This window comes from Asparagus officinalis, chromosome 7 (assembly GCF_001876935.1).
Source record: "Asparagus officinalis chromosome 7, Aspof.V1, whole genome shotgun sequence".
Lineage (NCBI taxonomy): Eukaryota > Viridiplantae > Streptophyta > Magnoliopsida > Asparagales > Asparagaceae > Asparagus > Asparagus officinalis.
The window spans coordinates 18322241-18342495 of record NC_033800.1 but is presented as its reverse complement, the minus strand read 5'-3'; the positions used below and the strand labels follow the sequence as shown (position 1 = coordinate 18342495).

The window sequence follows — 20255 nt, the reverse complement described above, 5'->3', positions numbered from 1 at the left end:
TGTTCTAATCATTACGTTTTCTTTGGAGATGAATTGCGCAAGTTATTCAGTTAGGACTCGGCCTGCCTATAGAAATATCAAGGTAACAGCTGCACCTCAAGATATGGTTCGCATTTGACTAGGGAAATTGGGGGGAGTGCAGACAAGAGAGAGAGAGAGAGAGAGACAGCCAAACCGTTAGTTCAGAAAAAGTCATAGGAGCTGTTTAATTGCATGAGGGAGATATTTGGCACTAGATGTCAAAAGGCAGCAGAGATGGGCTGGAGATGGGCCCTTGAATAAGGCAGGCAACAATTGGAGCAGACTTATTAGCAGTCTGGTTTAACTTGACGCAAGCCTTGTCTACGGAAATAATTGAATAAAAATCATTAGCGCATAGATTTACGACGCACAACAAACCATGTGCTCACAATCTGATCAAAAGCTTTACCTTGCTTTTGCAGCCAACTGATTCTTTCATCATAACTAGAGGTGAAGGCTTGGAGGAAATATTTGCTGCTGAAATGATATTTGCAGGTAACAATCAGACGGAGAAAAATAAAGAAAGGAACATCAGTGATAATTGAAAAGATACTGGAATAACTCCTCATATGAAAGAAAAAAGTAAGCAATTTTGAGTGTTCATTCACAAGCAAGCAAACCCGAGGACTTATTCATCACAAGTAAATCATATACATTGCAAACAAAAGTGTGACAGCAGGAAGGTAAGCATTTAGGACAAAAAAATGAAAGAAATATACCAACAACCTCATTCGTAAGCAGCAAAAACAGGCAAAAGAGCATGAGATCGTTGGCCTTTCTGATCCATTAGTTTTCCTACTTAATAGTTTTCTTCAGAATAATTGAAAATGATATCAGGGCCACCCGCTATATATCATCAGTACCTTTCAAAAAGTCTCCTTCACCAATTCTTTGCGCGTTTTGAGGATGGGTGGGAGAGGAGCAGTGATTTCAACCATCTGCAAACGATAAATTGTATCAGCAATTAAATAATTCAATTATCGTCCATTGGGGCATAAAGAGTTGTATTCGTGCTTCTTTGGGTTATAACCTAAAATTTTGAAGTGATTATATAAAAAGACAAATTAGTAAAAACTAGCTTTAATTTTAGATTTGATTTCGATTTAAACCTCATAATCAGTGATTTCAAGACCAATGATTAAACTAAAATGCCTGCGGGCATGGCTACACTCGTCTCTTTGGGGCTTGAACTGCTTGCCTCAGATAGTGCATGATGTAAGGCATGGATTACGCTTATAGCTTACTGAACTGCCTTCACTCGGAGGGCATCATATTTTGCTGTAACCTACACTCGCACCCATGTACCTTGTACTTTACACTTGTGCGCTTTTGGCATTATTGATATTCAAGAAGGGAAAAAAAAATGCAAACTAACCCACCTAAACATAGTCAGAATGTCTAGGTCACATAATTTCCAAAACAACAAAGGTTAGTCGGTATGGATTACTCAAGGCCCAACCTGGAATTACTCCAAATAACATGATTTTTCAGTGTCATTGCAGCATAAAGTAGGGGTGCTAAACCATATCTGTATCTAAAAAAAATATCTGTAACAATATCCGTTAGGGTATGAATATAGTTACTCAAATCTATAACTGATAGGATAGGTTACAGATATTATTTGTAGTGAAATATCTGAATCCGTATCTGAAATATCCGAATACATATTAATAATACTCTTACGATAGTTTTAATTCTTAGATTATGGATTTGTGGTTAATTTTGATGATCAAGATGTCTAATTTGAGTTTTTAAGTTATAATGAACATATTAACGAACTCTTTTGTATCACATGAACTATGTTTTTCTCAATACTATCTTGTTTTCTCATACCCGTTTTGTACCGGCATGCATATCCGCTTATTTATCCGCATGTATATTTGTAACTGTATCCGATTTTAACGGATATGGATATAAACCTTTCTTGCCGAGGTATATCCGTATCTGTATACGGAATGATATCTCACAACACTTTTTGGATACGGTTCAGAGTAATGCAAGAAGGTAGTTCTTCAACAAGCCATTTCGCCAGTAGTCACTTAGGCAAGACATGTCTTCGACATATACAATCATTCTCCATGGATATGTCCTCCACAGGCACGCGCTATAACATGACTTTTAGACCGTTGTGGCAACAGGTAGAGAGAGACACTTCCTAAACTAGAAATTAGCCTCTAAAATCCTCGGAACACCAAACCATTCTTGCATGTAATATAGTACAGATCAATTAACAATAAAATTATAGTCCTAAGATAAAAATCTACCATGCATGCTTGTATACCTCATTTGTGGAAGGATGACAGAAAATTAGCCGATGTGCGTGCAAATGATAACCACAATCTCCAGGCACAGGCCTCACTGGCTTCTGATAGCCCCTACAACCAAATATCAGCAATTAAAAAAACATAGCAACAAAGAATAAAGGAGATTAATTCAAACTTGCCATACAAGCAAAAGAGTAGGAGGCACAAGGAAAGTAGCACATGATTTATACATTGAAACATAACTAAATATTTTAACACCAAAATAAAAACTGATAATTTCATTCTGCTATTTCTATAATTAAAGAAAAAGGAGGTAGCTCTTGCAACTCAAGATGACATCTAGAAGGAGAATTTTTCAAAAAAAAAGACCCATTTAAAAAATAATTAGCAAAAATAACATTTTTGCTAAATAATTAGCAAAAACGACTCTCTTTTGCCACCTCACCAAGATTGACCAAAAAGAGGTCGATTTTACAAAAATTGATTTTTTTTAAATTCACGAGACTACTAGTCTCGTGTATTTAGCAAGAGTTAATTATAAATTTAATTAAACTCAGAAAATACAGAGGACTAGTAGTCCCGTATTTATATCAAAAACTTCGAGTCTTGCTAATAAAATAAACAAGACTATCGTTCTAGTGTTTTCAACAGAGAGTTTGCCCTCACCCAGCCAATACATGGGACTAGTAGTCCCGTGTATTTATCACCCCTATGTAACCCCCCACCTCACCCTGCGGCGCCCTAATTCTCCAGCCCCAAATCAATCTTTGCGCCTCACTCGCTCGCTCTCTCTCTCTCTCTCTCTCTCTCTCTCTCTCAATCTCAAGCTCAATCTATCTTACTCATTTCTCTCTCTCTCTTTCTCTCTCTCTCTCATCTCTCTTAGATAGACATGCATGGCGACGAGTTTGTGAGTTGTTGAGGGTAGCTCCACCCTCTTTGCCCAGAGGTAATGTTAGATTGAAATTTCTAAAAGATACTTTCTCACACCCATTGCTAGCAGATGCATCCCATGTCATGATAGAGCAACATATACGTGCATATATTTTGCACATAACCATGACGTTTTTATTTCCCGATTCTAGTAAAGATAAAGTGCATATCACGTAATATAATTTGTAATTTGAATATTTATATAATTAAATTGTTTACTTGAATAGAACTAAATGAATTTTTAAATATGATAGATGTTTACCACTTCTCGAGGACTTGGACATTTACGGGACATTATCATGGGGTAGGGCTGTTTTAGTATATCTGTATAAAGAAATGTCAAAGGTGGCTTTTAGTCAAAACAAAGAGCTCAAGGGGTGTCTGACTTTATTACAAATTTAGGTGTGGGAGAAACTTATTTTGAAATCAAGATTATGCGAGACATGAGCTTTAGATGGACAGATTTAAAGGAGCTGGAGGTAAACACTTTTAATCTAACCAATACATACTTGATTTAGAATTATAGTTGCGGTTTTAGATGCTAAACTTTTGATCATTCACCCAGATGGAACGTCCAAAAATGTTATAATGAGACCCCGATAAGACATTTAGATCTTTTTACAGAACCGAGCTTCATCGCATGAAGATTTATTAGATATCAAATTTTATTTTAAAAATAAATTAATCTACCACCACTTGTCAAAGAGATACTAATATGTGAAATATTTTCTAGTTTGCGTGGCAGCCATACGGTAATCACCTAGCTCATCTATCATCAATTTGCACAAAGGACCAAGTTATATAGAGAGCAAGAGTTCCGCTTATATGTTTTGAGATTGTGAAGATGCATGTGCCGGATCGCATACTTAGATAGTTTGGTTTGGCATAACGCGTTCTAGAAAAAACAATAGACAGAAAGGCTAAGAAAAGCGAGAATCAGATAAACTGGGCAAATGTGCATCAGTACATACACAGATGGACATGTCAGCATTTGAGTATCATGGAGAAAATTGATCCTACTCTTCAAAAATCAAATTACATCAGATGGTATCGGGGGATTACTAGAAGATGGATAATAAATCAGACCACGACTCTACCGATGAACCCTTAATAACGTGCCCCAACTGAGATATGTGCCCAGAAGTGTAAATGAGAGAGAACTTGTAAGTTATCTACTATTTAGTCCACTTATTTTGTATTACTACAATTTACTTATATATTTAACTTTTTTGACTTAAATTGTAGATAAATGCTATCAATGATATTGAGGGCATTGTAAATGAGGGTTTAGCACTTTCTTTCGCAGGAACAGATCCAAGAATACATGCATATCTGTATCAACGAATATTGTCGAGGTTTCGTAGAACTTTGAATCGAACTCAAGAGAATCTTCATGATGGTTGCGGAGGTAATTGCGAAGGAGGATCTTTTATATGCACGTCGACCAAATCAACGAAGACAAGATGGAACTTGTAGGAATAACGAAGACAAGATGGAACTTGTAGGAATGACGATGAAACTGGATCGCCACAACCACACATGCAACCGGAGAGTGAACTAGTGCAAGCTCAAGTCCATGAAGAACGATGACGATATGAGCAGGTACGTAAAGGGAGACAAAGGGGAAGGGGCAGACTTCTAGGTTGTATGTGATAGATTTATGTATGTTCTGTATGAACTCTATTCAAGTTATCGATATAGGTTATTTGTAAATAAATAAATTTGATATATTTGGGTTTGTTGCAATATTTTGGTGTATGGATATATATATGTGTTGTTATGGAATGTTACCTGTTGTATTTTTTATGTTTTGGATTGATTAGATGTGTATTAAATTATGTACATGATTTTATGAAAATTATAAGCATATAGAGATTATGTTGTTTGGATAGGTATATGAGGTGAATTAAAAAAAATTAAGCATAGGAAATATTGTATATATGCAGGAGATAAGTTAGAACAGATGCATACATGTTTTGTGCATGTCATGAATAGTTTGTAAAATACACAGTACTAGTAGTCTCATATGTTTTCTAAAACTGTTCAAAGAATGCACGGGACCACTAGTCCCATGCGTTTTTTGGGATTTGTTTAAAGCCTGATTAGGGTCGTGTGTTTTAAACAGTATTTTTTGCAAAATCAATCACTTTTTGGCCAGCATTGGTGAGACGGCCAAAAAGAAGTCGATTTTGCTAATTACTTAGCAAAAAGGTCGTCTTTGCTAATTATTTTTTAAAAATAGCCTTTTAAAAAAAATTCCCATCTAGAAGTATCTGATGAGTAGAGATGAGGGTTGATGGCATTTACTAAGAGGAGATACAAGAAAGATTGTGATTTCAGAATTCTGAGGAAGATTCCGGTTGGAACTCATTAAGTTCCACTTTTTGTGCAGTGAAAAGTTCCTTTGTAGCATTTACTATGGTACAGATAGCCTTGATTTTTACCTTTACATGGCATGTCAGAATCTTTTAATGTAGACAAAACATTGACGAACAGGATACTAAGAATTTATTTCAAATGAAATTTTGGATAACAAGTGAATCAATAATAACATCGAAAAATTCTCAGTGCTCAAAGAACAAAATTCAAAAGCATAAAATCCACCAACCATAAAAGAAGGATGCACATGTGTGCACACCTACATATACGCATATGTTTTGATCTCATCTACTCAAATGCAAAGCAATTTCCGGTCCAGAAGGAGACTGTTCTGCTATGCTTTTTGGATGTTGACGACTATAAAGAAAATTATATACAAGAGAATCAGGTTATTTGTTGAGTTTTGAGGTACTCAATCTTTTATTTCCAGTAGTCAGCAAGATAGTAACTAAAACACCATTATCAAATGTATTAGTTATAGAGTGCCAGACTTAACTTTTGTGATAATATCATCCCCTACTACAATCGACGCTAACACAAACAGCACAAATCTTAACATAAAAAAGTATGTACAATAGCAATTTTTGCAGGATAAACTGACTAAATATATTTACTTACCCATCTTCTGCAAAGCTTGCATCTATAGGTACCGATTCACATAGTTTAGGAATTCCACCAATACCATAAAGAGGATCACCTATTTAAACAATTTAAAAAGAAAAGAGCCTTTGTCAAGTATCAATCAAATTATGATTAGGAACATCTTCCATAGCATAACTATTTATTGCAGTACCAGCTATTAATGAAAGTATTTCAAGCAGAAGCAGGAGACCTAAGTACTTAAAGCAACGAACAGCAAATGAGAAGTTCAACAAAAGGTCAGTGTACAAATGCAAATATTGTGATATCAGTTCACATATAAAATGAATAGAGAAGCTAACTTACAGATAAACCACCATATGAATGACAATACATGGGAGCGCATAGTTAAAAAAGAAAATTAAAAACCTCCAGCTATTATTGGTGAAACAACTGAGTTATAACATATAAGAAAAAAGTACCTATTAAAACTAGCAGCTATGCATAAGTCGTGTGCGAGTGTATGCGCTGCATATTATTAAAAAATAAAAAAATTGGAGGTATACTGACATATATAACAAAAATACATTGAATAAATTTACGAATGTGCACTATGTTTGAAAATAAAACAAAAGTTTACTTATACCGACAGAAATGTGTGTGCAGACAATGCAATCACAAACATATGTACGCAATAACTACACACGTCCAGCAAGTATAGAGAGTCCCACACACATGCTCATATCCCTCTCATGAAAGAGGATCAAGATTCAAGACTTGAGACAAGAGGTTGACTACTGTGTCAACTATTCTTGATGAAATAAAGAACCCTAACATTTCCAAACCGTTTCAGTCGATTTCCAAGTATTGGGTCGCATGCACAAAGGATGCAAGGGCATGTGTCATCTTGTTGAAGATCCAAAGGAGAATAATTAACTTCATTGAAATTGAAACTGCTCATGCTACAAAAGTGTTTTACAATCTTACATGAGATCAATAACGTAGCACGTGTCAACGTCAAGAGCATCCTGAGAAGTATCGACGGAACATTACCACTGTGAACTTGAGTTCAAGCTCAAGGGGATAGGTGTCAAATTTGAGCCATGGCTAAAGTAATAATATGGGATGGGCATGTGATGCCAATCCAATGCTAATTGCTTGGCGTTTAAACTACAGTTTCATGACTTGCAATTCAAGTCCAACCAAATCCTCCAAATTCCTCCAGGTCACCAAAGAATACAGACAAAGTAAGGTGATTCAATTTTCATGCGTGAATCACATTCATGAGCACTAAAAGCCTAATGGATGGCAGATGTGAACTCATGTGCATTATACTCCTGACATGATTTTTACTGAAAGCATTGATTTTATTTTTATGTTTTTGGCTTTTCTAAAAGACGTTCTTAACTGAAAAATATTTTCAACAAAATTAATTGTCTCAGAAAGATATTAGACTTTCAGCATAACCGAGGTCTAAAGCTTCACACCAAAACAACAAGAAAGGTCTCCAAAAGTAAAATTGGAACAGGATTCTGGCTGTAATAAACAACAGATGCAGATAAGTTACTTAAGCCAAAAGGCTACAAATTATACATTTCAAGGTACTCTACACAATTCTACATCATGATTCTGATCCAAAAAGTACTGCACCAGAAGTACTTCTATGATATATCTATGTATACTAATTTGAAGCACTTTAATGTACTGAAGAAAAGTAGTCCAAAGAAGATGATAGCTGCATATCATAAGCTAATAATCAAACATACTCCTAAGGAAAGCAATTTGGAAGAGTATCAGGGACAAACTTCAACAGCTCCATCAACTATAACAGCATAAAGCACATGAAATTTACCACAAAGTGGATGCCCAGCGAAAGCAAGGTGAATACGAATTTGATGTGGTCTTCCAGACTGGATTTCAACCTACTAAAATGCAACACAAGGCAATAAAATTTTTGAGAAACATGGAAGAGCTAGACTAAATATTTTGGTGAAATAAAAATATTTTGATCTTTAGCTCAGCTGATGACACTGAAAAATGACAATTGAAATCGGCATAAAGGTACAACATTCTGCAACATGTATAATATATACAATAATTATTGTCTATTAAAAAAGCACGAACTTTGAAGTTAAACAGTTACACAACCTAGAAATATGACTGTAATTGAATTAAGCACTCATAGGAGCTTAAATTCTGGGTTTTATCACATTAGACCCCAAATATTTTATTTCTAGATTAGCCCCCAAATCTCTCAAATTGTTCTTTAAAAAAACATTGGTCAGATTTAACTGCAGTTAGTTCTTTTTTACTGTTAAGTGAGTTATGTCCTTGATGAAGCCAACAGTCCAGATTTTTAGCCATTTACTGGGGCAGCTTGGGTGGGGCGGGGGGTGGGGGGGGGTGGCGCGCCGAGTCGGGGGGGGGTGCGAAACACACTGGAGTGATTTGAGGGTATGATCTAGAAGGATGACGATTTGGGAGCCTAATGCTCAATAAATAAAGAATTGAGAGTCTAATATGAACAAAACCCTTTGAATTTTAATTTGGATGCTCTTTAGTAAAAAATTTATGAATAAAATCTTACAACTTAAAGAGCGGAAAAGAGGGCTTTCTTACATGTGCTAGCTATTCCATGAAGCATGAAATTTAGGGTTGCACTTACTCTCACTGTTCCCACTTCACACCATAAAAAGTTCAGGGAGATTCATTTTTATTTTATTTACTAACAAGAAGTTACCGGAAGTAAATAGGATAGGAGAAAACAAAGCAAAGGAAATTACCTTAACGTAACTAACTCTTATCATTAACATGACAATATATTAAGAGGGATGATTACTTCAGGATTTAGAAGCTAACAAAATAAGAGAACAATGAAAAGTTACAATTGCAAATGATGGATAAACCAATCATTACAAATGAGTACCTCCACCCTTGTTTGATTTGCTTCCAGGTCTCTTTCAAGCACACAAACTTTGCTCAGAGACGGTCTGCCTAGTAAAATAAAGAAAAAATACAGACGGGTAAGACATTAGAAGTTGAGGGAATAGCGGCATAACTAAATGGCTAGTAGAATTAAACCACATGACAAGAAATCGAATGTTTGATTAGTCACAAATAATTACTGAAAATAGAGCGGATAAAATATTGAACAGAACAGGTTAATGTTAAGTTATCAACTGCGATCGTATTTTGGGGAATAAAATAAACAAAGGACCCAAAGAGGGTAACTATATCTGACCAAAGTTAAAATGTGAAAACCTGAAGGGGATGCAACATAAAGCCCTGACGCCACCTCTGGGTAATGCATCAACCCAATAGGCTGCCTGATAACAATCTGCAACAAAAAACAAAAAGAAAACTTAACTTCCAGATTGCATGCAGGAAAATTCTTACTGCTTGAAAGCACAGCAAAATATACTTTTAAATTCCATGAGCCACTATACTCTTGAATTGAGTTCATAAGCAAAGAACTGTATATTACTAATAATTTTAAACTTGAAGATAAGACATTGTATATTATGTCATATCTAAATAAAGCATAAGCATTCCGAATGTGTATCTATGTACATTTCAATTCCAATTTATGCTTCAAGAAACAATATTTACTTTATGTGGAAAACATACCCCATCCTTTTCAGGTAAGCCAGTTACCAGTGCTCGATAAAATTTTGAAATTTTCCGTGATTTGCAGTTCTCTGATTCAGAGTTTCTGATAATTCAATGAAAAGTGACCACATATGAGAAGTAGAGAGGAAGCTATAATATATCTAATTCCACGCATAGTAGATACACTCACACCAACATTAGCAAAAGTTAAATTCATGATTCATGAATCAAAACTCAGAGCGATATGATTTTTATTGGTTGCTAGTTACTCTTATGCATTCCCGAAATATTCCACAAACAAAATGTAGAGAAAAAAAGATGATAGTACCAGATCGAAAAGTTTATCAAAAAACTTGAAACCTCAAATGCTTGGAATACCTTGATCCCAAGAACTTACTCAAAATAAAAATGCACAGCTTTGGGAGGTTCCAAATAAATGAAAAGACATACATTTGTTTAATATGACCTACAAGCATTGATCACACCAGAACAAAAGGACATACCTTAGTTTGATATGTACAAGGACTGAAGACACCAAATAAGTTCCAAACAACACCAAATATCAATACCCAAATCAGCCAACAAAATGGCATAGCTAAATAACATCTAGCGTCTAATAACTAATGCCAGGCTATAAGCCCAGTGACATGATTGCATTGCACCTAGTAATAAGTTAAATCGGCAGGTTAATAAGTCTCACCGCCCATCACAAATCCCAACATACTGCATACATGTCATATATGCTGCAACTAGGGATGTTTTCCCAATGTTTTAAATGGAGATAGGAGCTTCTGAACTCTGGACCCAGTGACCAGGTGGATGCTTCCAAGGCACTTTTTTCTTTTATACAACTTTTTTTTGGTGTCGTGTCAAAGTACTTAAAAGTCAAAAAATACAGAAAGATCAGAAAATCAGGAACAATAAGTAGGAGGAAAGAGAAGAAGAGGGGTTATGCCACTGGGATGGCAGATGTAGCAGACGCCAGCTGAAGCAACAGAAGAAGAGAAAGGAGATGAGAGAAGTCGTGCAACATAGTTAAAAAAAATTGAAAGAAGACGATTCAAGATTATACTATTTTAAGCTTCAACTGTACATAGACAATAAAGAAGACTTTTGGAAGTCAACGGTTGTTAGAGAGGCAATCAACATAGAGAAAGGCAGAAAGAGGAGAGGTTGGGGGGAGAATAGGCCAAGAGAAAGGGAGAGGGGAGGCATCACGATTGACCCAACGATTGACCCAATGGTTCAATCATAGTCTTATGCCCCTAGTTGAATTGAGTTGAACAATCTTAATTAGAGGCAGGTTCAACTGGATAAATTCAGCCCCAAACTCATCTTCAGGTGGCATATGCGTTTTTTATATGCATCAGTCCGCTTAATCAAGCCATGAGTGTTAGGTGCCTCTAGTGACTAACTGGGGGTGTCTAGGCCAAATTTAAGTGGCTTGGGTACTGCCTTTGGCTGAGCAGTGGCCTAGATCATGCTCATAAAAGCGTTGTTATCTGCACGTACACACTTAAACAATTAAGAAAGGGTTTTTATACCCTCCACTTCCTCTGTGATATTAAAATGATGCCCCAAATCATTTGAGATATAGTAATTCAACTCCCCAACACTTGTAGTAGTTACCTTTTGATTATGGATAATAAATGGGCAAAATACCATGTATATACCCCTCAGTGCCACCCACCCGATTTGCTAGGGAGTAAAATAAACCAACCCCCTCATGTCATCTCTCTCTTTCCTGTGAATCGATAGAATTGATAAAACATAAAAAAAACAAAGAAATCCCCTATTTCCCTTTGTTCCATCTAGCTATCATCAAGATCTCGTTGTCATTGTATAAAACACTCCCGTCACTGAACTTGCCCCCTCTTCCCGACTCCCACACCCCAAGTCTCTCCCCTTTGTGCCAAATAGTTGCTCCCCTGCTCCTAATTGACCAAAATGTTCCAACCTAGAAATTACTCCCGTTTCCTCCAATTCACCCTTAAAATAAAAATATTGTACTTTAATCTATAGCCAGCTTTTAATGCATGGGATTTCTAGATGCAGCTGAACCATATCAAAGCTACAGAGGGTGAGTTCTAGAGGTGAATGCACCTCATGGAATAAGGTAGATTTAAGTTTCTTTCTACTTGATGAAGAACTAATTCTTTAGAGAATTAATTTAAATTTTTTTATTTATTTATATTCGTGGAAATTTTGTTAGCTAATGTTGTTGAACTAATCCACTTTTGTGTTCTTTAGAGCTCATGATATGCTAGTGCATGCTCTTGTTGTTTGTATATTTTACAAAAGAGTAGTGATAACTTTACACTATACTACTACACACAAAAAGTGGGACTTTTCATGTAAACTGCAAAGGCAAATTATCAGTTGCTATGGACTCCACTTCTTTGTGTATAGTAGTACAACTCTTGTAGTACATTTGGCATTTTCCTTCACAAAATCCAAACTTGCATTGGCTTCTTAGATGGTTCATGGATTGTTGGTCTGATGTAGTAGGCGCTATATAACAAGAGCCTGACTAGTGTGTTCGATGAGATTCAGCTTAGATCTGTGGGGATTTGGAGATAAGGCTTTCTGTTTATAAATGCAAGGCATGATATTTGGAAACCATAAAATGTATTTTGATTGTGTAACATATTATTTTAGAGTGTAAATACCGGTCATGTTAGATGCTGGTCATACGATTTTGTCAATTTTTCATATGGAACCTTGTGCTACTTTGCAATCCCATTTTGATGGGAAAAGGCTTAGATAATGGTGATGATGGTGAGAATGATAATTATTTGACAGTAGAGGTGTAACACAAGCAGACCTGCTTGAATGAAATCCTTATATACTAAGTACTGCTGTTTTTTCAAAATCTGTTGATGGAATGGATAGGGAATGTGCTACAACAAGGTATTCCAGTATAATAAGAACAAGAGATGAACCTTTAACTGCCATAACTCAGAATACAATGGTGAAAGTAGGACAATAGCCAATAAGAAAATTATTATTAAAAACCAACATGATAACTGTATTACATATTTATGACATACAATAAGTTAAAAAGGAGTATTTACTTCACCTACTATCTCCGACAACCAACGTACCCTTGGCAAAATATTCAGCAAGGCAAACTTTTGCCTGTTTGGTCTTTGCGCAAAGTAGAATACCTGGGTCCAAGTTAGGAGATAAACCACTAAATGATGAAATAGACAAACCAAAATTTTGAGACAGAAAACACAAATTGACTGAAAACGTCCACAATAAAAAAAATATAAGACTACTTTATCAGTAATGAAATTTGCAGACTGACTTTTCCATGTTATATATTTCAAACACCCACCTTATCATTTACTTTCTCAAGAAGGGAAACCGAGGAAGACAAACTAGTTAAAAAGGATTTCACTATAATTTAGTATGAATACTGTTTCTTAGCTAAAATAGAGGGCTAGTTACAACTTTCTATACCCTTCTATGCAAACACTTTTTCTGCAACAGTATTTGACATATAACAGATATTACTTATAGGAGCTCCAAGCACACGATAGAGGATGAATCAATCATGTCACTGTAGGGAGGGGGAGAAAACAAAATGAGCAAATTCTGCATTAGTTTTCAATTTTCAGTTTCCTATATTTTAAATGTGGTTTTCTTCCCCTCCTCTATCTATAACTTCTGCTGCTTTTTCTGCTTCGTTTTGCCCAACTCTCTGTCCCTTGTTCAAAAGATAGTCTGCATCAGAGCAGAGGAATATTGCGTCAACTGCTGTAGCAAAATAGCAGAAAACAGGAAAATAGTATCTGATCACTACAGTCATTTCAGCCTCTTTCGAAATAAACCTGGATCACTTGTTGCTCAATCATTATGCATCTTACCAATTAATATAGAGATCACACGTTCCATCTTTCAACTTACCCACTCATTTCTCACATCGATTCTTCCTCCACAGATGCAAGTGCAAGTTCACACGATCTTCATCATTCGATTCAGCCACTATTTTCAAACAAAAATACATCAATAGCCACATATGTACAAGTAGTTTCTGAGATCTACCCCACAGGAAGATATGCATAAAAGATGTCAAATATATGATTGTGTCTTCACTGCCTTATTAATGTGTTCTTCAAGAAGATGGTGACTATTCCTAAAAATTAAACATAACCAGTTTACAAACATAATGAGATAACCAGTCGGCAAACATGATGAAACGTCTTTACTTTAAAATGTACAGCTTCAAGGCATTTAAACCACTATTAGGCTATGGTGCTGAGAATACATTGTGTCAATGACGACATTGATGAGGCTCCAACAAACATTGAAAACAATTGAAGCACAGGAAGAAACGTCCCTAAGATCCCAACTAAACAATAGTGTAGATTAAGAATACGACAAGTGCACTAACAAACTTAACTAGAGTAGCTAACTTAAATTTTGCATGGAAAGTAAACATTTTGCTGAGAGATATTCTTTACTGGATTAACCTGTTTAAAACTAATAAAGGATAAACCTGATGTTCCCCTCCCCAAGCGATGAACAGGTGCAGGATGTGCTTCTTCTTCAGCATACTTGGTAGAATAGGATGAATTCGTTCTCCATGCTTTCCATTGAAGTTGTCTCAGAACAGTCCGTTGCTGGAATAACCCTCCAGGTAGAACTTGTAGACCAGAAGGTTTATTTATGGCAACCTACAAAAAGTGAAAATAAATAAATAAATGATTCATAAAACAAAGATAACAATATTTCATGACAAGTTAAGCAACCAGATCTCACAATGCATGCACTTTCTTGACTATGAGCAGAGTATATCATACTTTATATACATCATCAACACTTGATGCAACTGAGACTTATCTCAGCAGCGGAGGGTCCTCTAGTCACTTTACATCAATTGTAGTAAAAAAGAGATACCTCGAAGATCTAAAGACAATGTGACACAAAATTGCTTTTGCTCCTTGCCCCCATTCTTCCTTTCTCAAGCTCCAATCTTCTTAATATCAACAAATGTGGTATCAGAGCGTTAACAGGTGCCTCATACTGCAATGACTCATGTTTTTTGCTTCACATTCCAAGAACATATAGTGCGAACCCTAAACTAACTTCTTCTTGCACTCCAGCTAACCCAGTATTCCCTCTCTCATTTTTTTTCTTATTCTTTCATGCAATGGGTTACATCTAATACATATGCCTTCCATTTTTTACCAGATCTTGCTTATTGAAAGAGAGTTAGGGAGTTCAATGTGTTAGTTATGATTTTATCCAAGAAAAACTTCAAAAGCCTTATGGAAGATCACACAAGTTTGGCATTTATGGCTGAATTTAGCACTTGGTGGTACTGGCTGACTCCAGCTCTAGCCCAAAATTTTAAAAGAATTAGTTGATAATGACTGAGAACCATGTAGGGGCACTTCACCACTAGCCTTTTTTTTGGTTGGGGTTGGGGGGTTGGGGGATGCCAAACTCATATACCAGGTATGCAATGTTGTAGTTAAAATCTTGATGCGACTCAAAAAGGTGATGGGCCTCCCTCAAACCTTCAAGTCCTACACTCTTATACCTCTAGCCAGATGAGCTACGGAATAATGGAAGAGTTGTTCACCTTATGCTGGATGGTCGGTAAGATTTTCATTGACTAGGATACCCCTGTCATAGCATTATTTTGATGGATTTCCTATATGGGTACTGGTAGACATTCACACCACGGTGACTTGGTCTAGAAAGACTTTACTTCATATACCATATATGAAATTCAAGAAAAACAAATCAATATTATAATTGAACACCAGTCAAACTAACAAATGCAAATTGATGCTCCAAGATGGTAGATGTTCATGTATCAGTATGCAAATTTTTGTTTTACATGAACATGCATGCTAATACACATCCATGTGAAGAAGATTTTCCTGTACAAAACAATCATAATTGGAACCCAACTTACGCTTTTGTATTTTTGTATTAACTTACTGTTGTGAATGTAGAGGTGTTGTTCAACGCAATGCATATTAGTTATTAAGTTAATACTCAAGATACACCAATACATTTTATTAACTAGGCATGTTATGAATAAAGTAAAAAAAAAACCCCTCAAAACCCATGAGAACTCTTCTTCAAATCTCCAAGTTCAACTCTTTAGTGGATCGCAAGACTCTCTCACAGCCTATTTATCCAAAAAAACAAAAACAAGAAACCCAAAAAATGCAAAGAGAGTAAGGAACTACTATAGCACTACTCCACATCTAAAAGGACAAATATTATGTTCAGGAAAGAAAAGAAAAGGAGCTGCAACCCTTATTTAACAGTAAATTAAAAGCAAAATTAATAAGCTAGCATTTAACTACCAGTATAACCAAGGAATTCACCAGTCTTATATCATTCCAAAACTCAGATCTTATGCAAGAATTCTAGCCAGATAACAAAAGCAAGCATTTGGTACCATACACATAATACTTGAAAAGATCTATCTACCTGGCAGGCTGGTAGCACCTGACTTGTGTACATGTAAAGAAGATATGGGCATCACAAACATTCTGCACTTATCACCTAATTTTTTCTTTCTATTCAAATAAAATCTAGCTGGGTTCCAAATCTTAAGAATGAATTTGGCATTTTAATTGAAGTAGTAAGATAGATAACTATAACAAACTCCAAAAATTAGTTTCAGAATATTCCTCATCTCAACAATGATTGAATTGCAAGATAAAATAAAGGTTTCATGATATGATGAATGAACATTGGATTTTTTTTATCTTTTATATTTTTAATTTTATTTTTATATTTTTTATTGTTATATTTTATATTTTTATTTTTATATTCATTTTTTATTTTTTATTTTATTATTATTATTTTCTTTAAACCTCTGTGAAGCACCTAAAGGGTGAACTCTACTTCCACAACCAGTGGAGGTTTGATGGATCATTGGATCCCCAGAGAAAGGTGGCACCAACGTGTTTATGTTGCACCTGCTTTCACTCAATCCCTAGAGTCTCTACTGTCTTATTTTTTTCTACATGTGCATCCTAGTGTCATTCTTTGGATTCAATATTTCAACTTAAAATGGTTACTAAGTTCAATAATTTTGATATATCTAAGAGCCTTCCAGCTTCAACCACAGTAAAATAAAATATTAAAAAAAGCAAAACTAGATTTTCCTAAAATTCACAAATGTCTTATCTGTCGATCAAAATTTTTGAGAAAACTAGATGTTACATTGAAAACTCTAAACATAAATATAACAATTTCTAAAATGCTTACCAAGTCTTCATCTTCGTAAAGGACTTCTAACAAGTAAGGCACATTGGGTTCTCTCCAAGGCAGACGACAGTAGATTACTTCACAACCAACGCTGAACATGAGAAGTAGGATAGTGAAGATTAAAAAGAACAGAATTGAAAATTGCACATAATTTGATGGCATAGAGAGATGGAGAGAGTTGGTGTTTTCCATTTATATCTACTGAAAAAATCACTATTTAGTACAAAGAATAAAGCTGACTACAAAAGCTAAAATTATGTGTTATACATGGATTTTGTTTATTAGAATCACTTATTCATTTAGCAGTACAGACATACGATATTCACCAATAATGTCGGGGTCAAGCAAAAAAAGTTCAAATACTTGAATAAAAATTCAAGTGTAATTGAGAATTCTCTGCGAAGTAAAAAAGTAATAAGGGCCTGGAGTAGGTTAGCTATAGGGAAAATAAAAATAAAAATCATCAAGGAACTCTTTGGGTAGACAAGGATTGAAACAAGTCCAATTCACGTTGGGAAAAATATTCCGCCTGAATTTAGAAAATTTCACATCGTATGAGGTGGGTCCATTAATTGTACCCAATCTATACTTATGTTTCCCACCAGATCTTTTGTTTTAGCTTGTGCTCAACGAAATCCTCTAATATCCTTAAACATTATCACACCTTAAATAGTGATGTCCTCTTTTATTAAATCATAGTCATTAAATTTCTAACATACCTAAGTGGTGGTGCTCACCTCAATTTAATTATATACAATCAATTTCTAATACACCTAATTGGTGGTTCCTGCCAAATTTTCAATTAGGTAATTCAGTTCAGAAAATCTATACTATTATATAATGAAAATAGTGGGGGTAGCAAAAGTTAGATGAATGGTGGACATTTTCCTCTCTCTTATTATAATTTGGAGGATAAGATGGTAATTTTGCAAGATTTCCCTTTCCTTTCTTTTCATTCTTATTTCTAGAAAATTCTAAATCATGACATGAGAATACACACATAATTAAATTGCAATATCCCAAATTTTCTTTTTCTTTTATTTCATTTTAGTCACTTACTCTAATTATATTATCCTCAATTAGGAAACTACTCAACAAAATTGTGTTAAGGATAGATTTAATTGATAAATAATAGTTTAAGATACATTTTCTATGTAGAGCTCCATAGTAAAATTGCATAAATTAAATCATCATCAAACTATTAAATGAAAATGTATGACTAATCATAAAACTGAATATTTTTGTACATGCGATGCACGAGCCAATATGCTAAACAAAGAAAAAATACTCATGTAATTAATACTACCTAGGACCTGCAACCAGCAACAATGAGCAAACAATTTCAGAATATTATGTGTTGTGTGTGTGTAAGTTTGTGTTTGTGAACAATTACAATAACATTATAAGAGACCCAAGAACAGATATAATAAAACAAATCCCCCTCTAAGTCCCCCTCTGCTCCTCTATGATCCAACGCTATTTGAGTTAATAGAACATTAGAGTTATTACTATTAGTTTAGCTGTAAAAGAAGAGTTAAGATAGAGTCAGGAAAGTTGCATAATATTTGCTTTGTACTTATCTATTCCATTACAGGTAAAGCCCAGCAATCTCTCTGAGATGAGTCAGATTTTCCAATCTAACATGGTATCAAAGTAAATGTATGAGCGAAAGAAAGAGAGGATGTCTTTATATCAGACTTGGGTCAATATGTGTCCATATATCAATTGAGCACACCCACCCACCCACCCACCCAAAAAAAAACAAAAAACAAAAACAAAAACAAAGGGAAAGGCATAAATTTATTTCCACATGGCTGTTGGCTCCATCCGAGAAGTTGATTTAAGAAAAGGATAACAAAATCCCAGCTAGTTTATACGACAAGAATGCTATACATGAGAATCTGGACCAATGTATAAAATTTTTTATGAATTTATCAAAAACTACAAACTAAGAAATTGAGACTAGAAAAAGGCTCCAGATGTTCACAGATGAATATATGCCAAATAGGCAAATAGTAAGTCAAGACATATTGTTGCAACTCAACTTTCTCTTCTCAAAAAGAAGAGACAATATTGTACCAATGCAGTAGGCACCAATAACAGTAAATGGTGTTTCTACAATGTTAATCAACCATATCAGATAAAATCCCAAAACATAATGTGCATTATTTTCAGGGCAAAGAAATACATAATTTATTCCAAAATATGCATTTCTTCCAAAATAATCAAGTGAATTTCCGGAAAGAGTTACCTGAGAACAGTATCCGGATCAGTAACCACATCTCCATCGACTGTAATCTTTTGAAAAAACAATAAAGTAATAGCAGTCAGAGCCACAAAGACTAAAACCCAAATAAATTGCAAATCTTCAGTATTCAGCGCACCTGCCCTTTCTTAATTCTCTGCATCCAACTGTTCACCGGTTCAGACAAAGAAACAAACAGTTAGCGCGCAATCGAGAAACGCCGCCAAATCAAGAAAACTCAACGATTTGGAGACAAATTTACCCTTGCAATGGAGCGGAGTTCTTGTACTTGGAGGAGTAGAACTCGATTAGGGTCTTTCCTGCAAAACGAAATTAGGGGGAAATATTTTTTTTTTTAAAATGGCAGCAAATAAAGGAAGGAGAAGAGAAGAGAGACACCAGAGTCGATGGATTTGATGATGTCGATGTAAGAGACGCCTTCATTGAGCTCAGGCCATGGAATTCCAAAGGAGTAGGGTGGACGAAGGATTTGATCCGATGAGGAGGAGGAAGAAGCAGCAGCCATTGTTTTCTTCACCGAACGCGGGGTGTTTGGGGCTTTTGGAGAAACCTCGGTGTTTTTATTTTTACGTGGGCTTAAATTTGGGATGAGTTGAGCTTATTGGGCCTGGTGATTATTAATATGGGCTCGCAACCCCAGTAATATTTGAACGGGGTTATCCTTGATAATGTTTTTATTCTATTAATTGAGGTGTTCGATGGAGTAGATCTAATCGAATACTTCATGTTTGTGAAAAACTATGAATTTTGAGTTGGAATTTTCTTTCCCCTTTTTTTTTTTTTTTTTTGAAAACTATCTTGCAGTTGGACGACTTATAACAAATAAAAAAAATGCATCTTACATTTTACAGGATACCTCTTATGTTAGGTGGGGAAAAAATAAAGGAAAAAACACCTGACGTTTTAAAAGTTAAGTGGCATGACGAGCATTGATTTCTTCATGATAAATCAAGAACTTG

The 20255-nt window shown here is 35.2% G+C and overlaps 1 protein-coding gene across 1 annotated transcript; it reads right to left on the bottom strand.

The window, feature by feature from the left end:
* Window positions 592–19840, bottom strand: LOC109848602 (RNA pseudouridine synthase 5). Its single transcript, XM_020418193.1, has 14 exons — window positions 19675–19840; window positions 19538–19595; window positions 19415–19442; window positions 19282–19328; window positions 17031–17121; window positions 14290–14467; window positions 12865–12952; window positions 9804–9888; window positions 9438–9513; window positions 9103–9170; window positions 8029–8098; window positions 6216–6294; window positions 2303–2396; window positions 592–959 (listed from the first exon to the last, which is right to left on the bottom strand). The coding sequence occupies exons 1-14, from the start codon at window positions 19799–19801 to the stop codon at window positions 888–890; spliced, it is 1161 nt and encodes a 386-aa protein (XP_020273782.1). The 5' UTR covers window positions 19802–19840; the 3' UTR covers window positions 592–887.

Excerpts from the sequence above, each read along its gene's own strand:
- LOC109848602 (XM_020418193.1), bottom strand. The coding sequence starts at position 19,801 with ATGGCTGCTGCTTCTTCCTCCTCCTCATCGGATCAAATCCTTCGTCCA. Across the intron at positions 6,295-8,028 it reads CGCTGGGCATCCACTTTGTG|GTGATCCTCTTTATGGTATT; the intron begins GTAAATTTCATG and ends TTGTTTAAATAG. Across the intron at positions 960-2,302 it reads GTCATCCTTCCACAAATGAG|ATGGTTGAAATCACTGCTCC; the intron begins GTATACAAGCAT and ends TATCGTTTGCAG.